Source organism: Zootermopsis nevadensis, unplaced genomic scaffold (genome assembly GCF_977971745.1).
Source record: "Zootermopsis nevadensis isolate Lab colony 2312 unplaced genomic scaffold, Znev_1.0 Znev_ptg000016l, whole genome shotgun sequence".
Classification (NCBI taxonomy): Eukaryota; Metazoa; Arthropoda; class Insecta; order Blattodea; family Termopsidae; genus Zootermopsis; species Zootermopsis nevadensis.
The window spans coordinates 12065973-12076298 of NW_028259148.1; the positions used below are offsets into that span (position 1 = coordinate 12065973).

A 10326-nucleotide genomic window follows, 5' to 3' on the forward strand; every position below is an offset into this window, starting at 1 on the left:
TTCGGACCCGCAGTGCTCAGGCACTTGAAGAACGGGTCGTTCCCAGTATCCAGTATCCCAGTAGCTGATAAAGCATAATTAAATAATCTAAGAACATTAGTATATTCTGTTTTACTCTCTATAGAGGTGTCCAGTGGAATTCACCAAAGAATGTGGTGAAACCTGGTACTGCTGGTTGGACTCCACAACCAATGGCTGCCACGACAGGTGCAGGTTACAGGCCCATGGTGAGTCCCCTGCTGCTCCGACGTTGTCGTTGGAATACCCTGATGCTTCTCTTAGTTGGTTGTGTTTGTTAGTTTTTTACTATTACTTTGCTGTTTTTGCACTGGCCTGAGCATGAAGGTGGCAATGTGCTGTACTATTTTCAGGGCCAAGGAATGTCCACCATGAATGTCCCTGTACAGTTCCCACCATTGCAGCCGTTGGTGAGTATCCTAGCCTTCACACTGCCTTATAATCTGCATGTCACATTACCACTTTTCATTTTAATGCACATTTATTTTGTAATAGAATACATTTCTATAAGTATTATACAGTTGTCAGAATTATCTATAGCCTAAGTCTGAATTTGTTTAAATAATTAAAAGATTTTAATAACTTGTTGCATGCGAGTAGTTTATGAGAATAAAAATACACGGACATGATTGATAGAAATATACTATAATACTTCCAGGTGATAAGAAATAAGAGTATGTGAACACAGTGTCAGAAAATTGAAACTACAATACTCATATAAAAACGCCTTGCTTACGTACTTTGTTACACACACTGACTCTCACAATGGTTTTATGAAACCCTAAAGTTTGTCACTGCATCAACACAAGCCCACTACAGGATCTAGGTAGTTTAAACAGACTCTTTCTAAGATATTCTGTTCATCTGTTATATTAATCCATGCGTATTCAGTAATGTCAGCATCATGTGAAGAATAATGTTATGGGATCCCTACTGATCTGGACTGTGAGCTGGTTGGTGTAGCAGTAACATTCCGTGCTTTTATTTGGGAGATACGAAGTATGAATAGTGGCTAGGCTACCAACTGTCCTGACTGGTATTGGCAGAGAATTTAAAAACCTAGGAGAGTTCCTAGTTGACTGACTCTTGAATGATAGAACATGACTTACATGGTGAGATGACTGGCGTCATGATGCCCGATGTGAGAACCATTGACAGATATGAAGGTAATGGTGGAAAGTGGTGAATGTTGGATGAGAAAGTTGATGAATATCAAGGACCCACTGTACATACAACAGGGAATGGTTATTTTCTGTATATAAATTGTTACATATTTTGAAGTGTCTTATGTGTTTAACGTTGTTTGAATGTCTTACTTTTTATCTCTGTTGTATGTATTTTGTCCATTCTCATTGGAAATGCACATTTTTAAATCATATTATTTTTTATTAGTTCATTTCACATGCACCCTCCTACAGTTGAATGAAGTTTGTATTTAGATATTAATGTCACATTAAGTATGGGTTCTATGATAAGTTTGGATGTGCACAGTGGTATTTCTTGCATATACAAATGATTTAGACTAACCTGAATTATGTGATCCTTGATGATGGTGGCTCCCAGATTACACCTCCGCCCGTTCCACATATTCTCCCTGGAGGTCGATGCACCGTTACCATCTCTCTGGTAATTTCCGTATTGCCTCACGAAACTATTGTTTTCGGGGTGTCTCGTACCCACTCCCTGACAGCATCATATAAAGAGTCACTATCGGGGAATCGGTGACCACGCAGGGGATCAGTTCCGACACTCTTTGAATCATTTGCGGAGTTATTGATGTTCTGGGATGACCACTGCTGAATCCCTTTTTCACTGTTTCGTTGTCACATGCGAAGCCTGTCACCCAATTGAACACAGTTTCACTTGCAGTCACTGGGGTTTACTGTGCTCCCACACCCGCCCTATTCCCCCGACCTGGCACCAAGTGACTATGCCCTCTTCCGTGAGATGAAGAATCCCCTGCGTGGTCACTGATTCCCCGATAGTGACCCCTTACATGATGCTGTCAGGGAGTGGGTACGAGCCACCCCCAAACAATGGTTTCATGAGGCAATATGGAAATTGGCAGAGAGATGGCAACGGTGCGTCAACCTCCAGGGAGAATAAGTGTAACCTGGGAGCCACCACCATCAAGGATCACATAATTCAGGTTGGTCTAAATCATTTGTATACACCCCTCGTATAAATAAAAAATGCAACAAGTAAAACTGTGTGTGTTTCAGTTTTAATACTTGCTGTATTTACCTGAATATAAAGTGATGGGTTTTTTCTTCTTCTTCTTTTCTTAATTCAATACCGTGAAATCTCATTCAACATGATGAAAATGATCCTCAAAAGCAGCGCATTCACTGAGTCTATGTTGGACAAGTTAATATTGCGTGGTATTAATCGGGTATGGGACGGGGCTGTGGAAGTCAAAGTAAATAAACAAAACAAGTCATAAATACACTTTTTGTTTATGAACAAACTGTGTAATATAGTAAAAGTATCATCTGAATGTGAACCATTAAAAAATAGAAAGTTATAATTTAAAATAAAATATAAACAGAATGTTAGGTTAGTTGATGGTTTGCTCATACCACCACGAAACTTACCTAGATTCTTTATATTCTCATCTAGTGTCACAACCTTGTGTCTTTTCTTTTCTTTATTATCCATTTTGATTTTAAATGTTGATTCTATAATGCTGTCAAGGGTAATTACATAAAAAGAAAAAAATATGGGAAAACAATATGACAAATTAACATGGTAACATCGTTTGTGTGACTGAGACCATGGTTTACATGTACTTTGTAAGACAGAGGGGGTGAAAGGTATGGGAGGGAGGAATCATGTTATGTTAATTGTGGTTAATATTTACACTTTTACATAGAATAAAACAAAGTTGGTATTTTTAAATAGCAGTGGTATTTTTTGTGTGCTGCTACAGTGTGTTTGTGCAATTCTCACATTCGGCACATTGTTCACATTTATTTTTGTGTGTATAATGGAATCTGTGTTGGAGGAGGTTTTGCTGTGTCTGAAAATTAAGGGATGTTATATTTGTGAGCAAACTAAAATATAATGCCATTTTTAATTGTTTTCTGGTAATGGGCTGAATGTGAAATATTGATTATGTCAGTGAGTAGTGTTGTAAATTAGGGATGTTATTATCAGTAATGCAATCTGTGGAAATTGTAATTCTTTACATTTTATTCCAAAATTACACTATCTCCCAGTAAACTCATAAAGAAGAAGGGAGTAAAAGATATTTTAATATAAAAATAACTTAGGTCAAGAACAAATTTGATTCTTTGTTTTTCCATAAATTTAAGTTTTGAGAAGTGTAAATTGTCACATATTCAGGTAAATATGGTAATGATCGGACTGCATTGTATTTTCATATTTCAGTTTGCTGTTCGGATGTGTGATAATAGGCTATGAAAATAAAGACCAGTGTTTCTTGTCATGATTAATTACTTTCTATTGAATTTCACTGTTGCTTTGTTAATAATAAAGTGTAATTAGAATTCACAGTAGCTAATTAATAAGAAAATACCATTTTGGCAGGTACATTACAAAGCATAGCTAGTGGTCATAAATGTAATACCGTGATATAAAATGTTGCAAGATAAAGATAAGGTAGTGTTAAGTTTTCCATACTGGTTAGAATTTTAAAGGCATAGCTTTATTTGCTTGGCAATATTTCAAGAAATCTGGTCTTTGTTGTTAGGAGTCTGTTTGGTTTACTTAGGTTGGTTCTTTCATAACCTGTACAGGGAATACAAGGTATGCAGGGCATGCGGCCAGTGGGGACAGCACCCATGATGGGTGGGGCAGGGATAATAGGTGGTGGTGGCGGAATGATGGGAAGCCCCAGAGTAGGGAGCACACCTGGTTTGGTGGGGCAGCAACCCCTAGCCTCACAACCTCCAACTCAACCACAGCAAGGGGCTCAAACACTCCCATTGGATCCATTTGGAGCACTGTGAACCTCATCTCAGGGAGGGATCTAGGTAGGCTGCATAGTTTGGTTTGTCAGTATTATAGATTTCAGCTAAGCTTTAACACTGGTTCCATAACAGATAACACCTGCAAGTACTTCACTTTTGTCCAAAGGTTTCTGCAGCTGGAGTTCACTGTATAACTTTGGCTTTTGGGGATGAGCTGCATTGAATGTTGAGAATTATTCAGTGTTTCAGTAAACATTGCAGTTGTCATCTTCAGGGTATGTAATGGTTAGGTATTTTTTAAAATCCTTATTTAGGGCAGTCTGTAGGTTTTGAGTTGAATTTGACAGTGCTGATAGGTAGAGCTTCAGTTCTTTTCTTCAACCACATGCTCATCTCCAATTGGATAGCGGCCCACTTATCGGTTCAACCAGTCGGCACTGTCAAATTCAACTCGCCACCTACTGCCTGCCCTATATAAGCCTTTCAGAAATGCCCAACTGTTACAAAACACCTGAAGATGGCAACTATACTGTTTGCCTAAACATATGATATTCTCACCAATTTGCATGGCCTATCCTGAAAAGCTGAAGTTGTACTTGACTCTTGTAACAGCCACCTATGAATATAATTGTACAGTCTGCTTCAGTTTTCAGTAAGTTAAGGTATGTCATCCGCATGTATTGTGAGCATTATAATTCAGTGTTTGAGAATGAGTAAGAAGTCAATTCAGAATTATGTTTGTTTTCAGTCCTAATAAAACATATATGGTACATGCAGGTCTGTTCATTACCCTGCATTTGTACTGGATATTGTTCATTGAAGAAATTGGAGAATTTGTATAAAAATAATCTGAGGACAGGCAATATATGGCCTTAAATACACAAAAAGAAATGCATCTTTAGACTGAAATGGCCAGACTTCTACAGTTTTAATCAAATTTTGTATTGAAGTCCTCTAATATCTGCAGAATTTTGAGGTGTGATTTACATTACCTTGCATGCTGCACCCTGTAACATGAATAATCCCCTATAATTTGATATGTTTTCCCAATCAAAATCTCTTTTACTACCCGCATTCTTAATCTCTGCATTATAATCAACCAGTGTCAGCAGCACATGCCAACAGAACTTTCATTCACCATCTAAATCTCTTAAGCTTTATTTTTAATAGCTTGTAACTAAACTTTTAGCCCACAGCTGATCTCTTCCTGCTGCTAATATCTAATGTAGCCTTCAGTGCAGGAAATTACAGTACTTTCTGGTCTTGAGTCAGCATCACATTCAGTATATGAAAGCATGCATTCACAACAGAATGGTTTGGAACGAATAAACAGTATAATTCCAAACCTGTGATATAACAGTTGTTGCCAAGCAGTTATAAATTTAGTAAGATCTTGGAATAATAAATGCCAATATAATTTAATTTAACTGTAATGAAAATATTGTTCATCACCTACCAAAGTACCATGTACACCTATTTCTCAGTTTACAATTTTCACTACAACAGAGAACCAATTAATTTCTTTTTGTTTATGCTTTGCTCATGTAAGCTTTTATATTTGTATTATAATTACAGAAAGTGCTGTTTATTTAAAACATTTAACACTTCAGTAGTGCTTTAGAGGGTTAAATAGGTAAAAACCATCATAAAAAGTAGTACTGTTCTTATTTTTATTTTATTTACATGGGAAAAATAGTGGCTTTTTTCTGGGACTCAAGAACCAGTTCAAAATTGTTTACATTAAAGTTTATGGGAATTTAATTTTTGATTTATGGGTGTGAATACAAACCCCTGTACTGGGGTACTGCCAGTCAGATTTTAACTTTTGGGTGAAACAGTTTATCATTCTGCTGCAACACATGGCAAGCAGGTCTGCATATATGCCCTAATACATTGCTGATAAACAAAAAAATACATAATTAGCCTTTAAAGGATGACTTACATAATCATGTAAATTTTAGATAGATTATTCTAGTTCACATTGTAAAAGTGGAAAGTACAATTATCTTTATGCTAGTGAATATCATAAACATGTGTTATGTCACTTGTGTGACAAAAATGTTTTGACCTTTGTAAAAACAAATCTCACTTCATTAATTTGTTTTTATTGCCTTTAATTAATGGCATAATTTAATAATTATGAATATAATTTATCATTCCACAAAGGTTTGTTATGTTAAGACTTTCTGTACCTACATGCTGGTAACCCAGAAGAAAATAACAGATAAGCCTGTGATGATGTAACTAATTTTTACCAAGCAGTTATAGATACAATTATGTTGACAGCATAAAAAATACCTTCACATTTATAGCATTACAAAATCTGCAACTCGTTTGTATTCTGCTGCACACATATATGTACGAGAAGGATTGATCAGAGTTCGGACGTATAAAGCATTGGTTCCATTCATGTGCAAAAATCTGTTATAATATAGGATCACCACTCATTTGTACTAAAATACTCAGTGGTGAGATAAACATTTTGTCTCAATAAAATTTGTGAGATGTTTAACTTGCCATATAAAAATATAAAATTGAGATGTTTTGTCTTTCATTGCATGCCAGACACTTGTGATAAATCTTTAAAAGGCTGTAGCTGGATGGCCCCAGTCTTATTGTGGCAAAGGGAATAAGCTTGTCAACTTCTCATTTCAACTCTGATAATATTCTGGAATATAAATATCAAGGAAGATTCTCTGAATTGTTGCTTCAGTCTATAAAATGTGTTATATGGAAGTGGAAGATGGCTGTCTTCTGGATTGTTGCACCGTGTAGTCTGGTAGAAGTTTATCGACGTTCCAGAGGTCCTTGCTGCCTTCATCATCATTGCCCTGATGATCGAGGCAGCAAGGGCCTCTGAAACGTCGGCAAACTTCTACCAGACTACATGGCGCAACAACTCGGAGGACAGCCATCTTCAGACTCACCGCCATGAAAACCTCAAACCCTGCAGAATAAAGTGACCTCTCTTTTTTTTAATTATACCCATCTTCAGAGGTGACACTCTTCCTCATAGATTACAGTTTCTCAAAAAACATTTTGCTATAGTTTTACCCTTCTGATCACTTTAATGTCTGTGGCCTTTTAAGTATCACACTGCATGTCCTGGCAACCATGGCTAAGACCATTTCAGAGAGGTCATTATGCAGTAGTTCATTGACCATTTACTGTGCCCGTGACTCAGACTTATTTATTGAATGTTAATTAAAAAATATTAATGTCTCTCTTTTTTCTTTTCAGGACTTTAAATGGAATTGAGGCCATCTGTAAATACTAAAAAAAAGCCTCCAGTGGTTACATAATGAAATTAAGATATTCTGCAAAGTAGTCAAAGAGTGGAAAGTGACTAGCAGTTTGTTTCTATAAATAAGACAGTTTGCCCTTTCCTGTAACATACATTGTTCACCTTGAAAGAAGGAATCCAAGGCTGTGGCATATAATATTTTTGTCTCATGGCTATAGTGCTTATGAATGTGTTGTTGGCAGGTTAATGAGGAAAGGTCTCAATTGAGCACGATCCGGAGGGTACGCCATATTTTTGTGTTCAGTCTTTTGAGTCAGAATGTTCAGTTAAGTGAGGAAACTTCTTTTTTTTCCAGCAATAAATATTCTATAGAAATCATTCAGCAAAGTTCATCTGTCAGGTTATCCAGCCATGTTCTGCTATAGAATATGTAATTCACCATTGAATTTAAGTTTATATTATGTTATTTTCTTGTTATTCTTTAGTGACTCATGAGGAAATATAGTTTTCTATCTAGTTACAGTGTTGACTTCATTCCCTTAATACTGCAGTCATTAATGTTTTATATTACAGGGTCTTTTTTGGCATGACTGTTTGCAAATTTATAAGAGGGATCTTTTATGTTTGAATGACACAAAGTTATTGTTGCACAAAATAAACTGTGTCCTCATGAGACATATTTTGTTGCTCTCTTTTTCTAAGCTGTCATTTGAAACATGACAGAACAGGGTCAGCAGTCAGCTGTATTTGATAGGTGATGGCAAAATGTTGTTTCAGACATCATCAGTAGCCAGGGTGACAGAAATTATTTAAATAAGTAAAATATGCATGTTTTGTACAATTGATGTTTCTCCATCAGCCTTCAACTGCAGTAGCCACGCATTGGTGATATTCTCTTATTTTGTGGTAGTACGTGATGTTATTTCACTGCTCTTGGCTAGTTACTCATATGCCTGGCACAGTGCAGTCTGCGTAGTCATGTAATACAATGCGCAAGGATTTTGATTGCAATATCACCATCAAATATATTCGCTATGGCAAGAGCCGTCATGTATAGGAAAGAGATATGTATATCTTATAACTTCAGAAGGATACTACTGTTCCAAGAGAAGATATCAACTGATACTCATTGCACACACATCAGTAATGTCATTAAGTTTGATTTGTTTGCAAAATCTAAGTTTGTTCTTGTTTTAATTCGTGAATAATGAGTTGGTTAAAAGCTTTTGCTTGTGTAAATTACATGGATGAATGTTATTCTTCAAAGCAATAACCATATAATTTTTCTTTTCCTTACAAGTGAATGCCTATTATTCTTCATTTATATCTATTGTATGAAAGAGTTTTACTCATCAAAAAATAAACAGCAGCTCTTAAAGTTGCATAATTTGCATTATCATCTATTGAATAACTGGTTTTCGCATATTACGCCAGTGTTTTATGTTAGGCTGCTATGAGTGGAAGATAATAGGCGAACTTACTTCGTGCCTGTGCCTTCCGCAATGCCTGATATGGACTGTAATGTATAGTAGGGCTGTCAGAGTGATGCATTTATCAATCTGTCGCAGGCAGAAATTGTATTATAAATATGATCTATATATATATATATGTTGAACAAATTGAGAAAGTGGTATGTATAAAAAGTAAAATGTTAAATGTTAATTGTAACAAGACAATATTACTATTATGGTGTAAATGTTACAAATTCTATGCTATAGTGAAATGTCCCATTTTAGCTCTGGCGAGAGTGTTGTATTATAGATTAAGACGGTAACTGCTTGCACTGTATCATAATGTTCCTGCACTTCATGTTAAAATATGTAATGACCAACGGATAGCCCTTGGACAAGATGTGAAGAAAAAGTATTTGGTGATAACTACAAGCAGGTTTAACGTTGCTAATATCATCTGGTGATTTACTGTGTTAATAGTGAAAGTTCAGATTATTCTGTTGTAGTTTTCCTGTTCTCTGGTTGTTGACATTCCAGTGTGGACATTAGAAGAAGACATTACTTGATTTGCTGTGACTCCTAAGTTATTCTAAATCGTTAAAATTACGTCAATGTTGTATAGTTACACTATAACCTCAAGAGTATTTGTACCATATTTCAAATTTGTTTGAAGCCGTATGTAATTTAAAATGTTATTTTTGTTTAGTAGACGCAGTTCTCGAGTATCATATTTATGAATTGTCACCGTGTCGCAAAATAATTGAACTAACAAATGTGCACATTGTCAGAACCAAGTTGCTAGTTAACTTTCATCTTGTGGGCTTACTTTATTGACTGTAGAATATATGTTTTGTATGTACACATACTAGTTTTGCCATCATGTTTCTCATTTATGGAAAGAGAAATTGCTGTGGGTTTGGACAAGAGTAATGGTACGTCCTTAAATGATTTATGTACCTTTCTTTCAGGTGCAGGTCTACTAGCCTCAATACCTGTAGTAATGAATTTATATTTCTGTTGGTTTCAAAATTCATGATATTGCAGTGTTTAAAGGGAAGCGTAGGAAGGTATCCAGACCCATAGTGAATATCAGGTTTAACATTGTTTCAGTTGTGTTCAAAACTGGTGGTAATGATTCTCCGATGATTTAAATTGCACATGTGCATCTTTTAAAATATAAGGGGCAACATAAATTGTTTTGATAATCCATTTTCAGATACTTTGGTTGTGGAAGATTTGGTTTACATAGGGAATGTTAATTGGTATAATATTTGAGTCTGTAGAAAGAAATTTTTCTGCCATCAAAAAAAAGAACACGCCTGAAACAAGATGAAGTGCAATATTGGAGCCAGCACATCATCTTCAGTTGATATAGACACTGCTTAACACTTGTCATGTATGAGGTTACATTACCTGCACTGTTCTGGCACCAAATGAATGTCAGAAGGATTCTTTGTGGAGATGTCGAGTGTTTCCATTGTCATGTATTTATTGCCATTTTTCCCCACACAAATCTGAACTGTGTCAGTAAGCATCATTTTATTTTATTTTCATTTGTTAATATTTGAGAAAACGGTGAATAAATGTATCTATATATATCTGCAACACATGCAGAGTAGAAGAGAGAAAGCTTTGAAAGCACATGAATTACACTTGCCCAAAAGACAATCCTGCAGTCCTG

At 35.8% G+C, this 10326-nt stretch overlaps 1 protein-coding gene across 6 annotated transcripts in view; it reads left to right on the forward strand.

Moving 5' to 3' along the window:
* Positions 1-10274, forward strand: part of lap (phosphatidylinositol-binding clathrin assembly protein lap) — a 92384-nt gene extending 82110 nt beyond the window's left edge. For 5 of the 6 annotated variants that reach the window (XM_022075420.2, XM_022075421.2, XM_087349670.1 and 2 more), the window contains 4 exons: positions 125-227; positions 372-428; positions 3777-4013; positions 7191-10274. In XM_022075420.2, coding sequence (XP_021931112.1) covers positions 125-227; positions 372-428; positions 3777-3989 — 373 coding nt within the window. In that variant the 3' untranslated portion in view covers positions 3990-4013; positions 7191-10274. The remainder of the gene's footprint in view (positions 1-124; positions 228-371; positions 429-3776; positions 4014-7190) is intronic. The other variant, XM_022075423.2, reaches the window with a different exon arrangement.
* Positions 10275-10326: the final 52 nt, after the last annotated feature.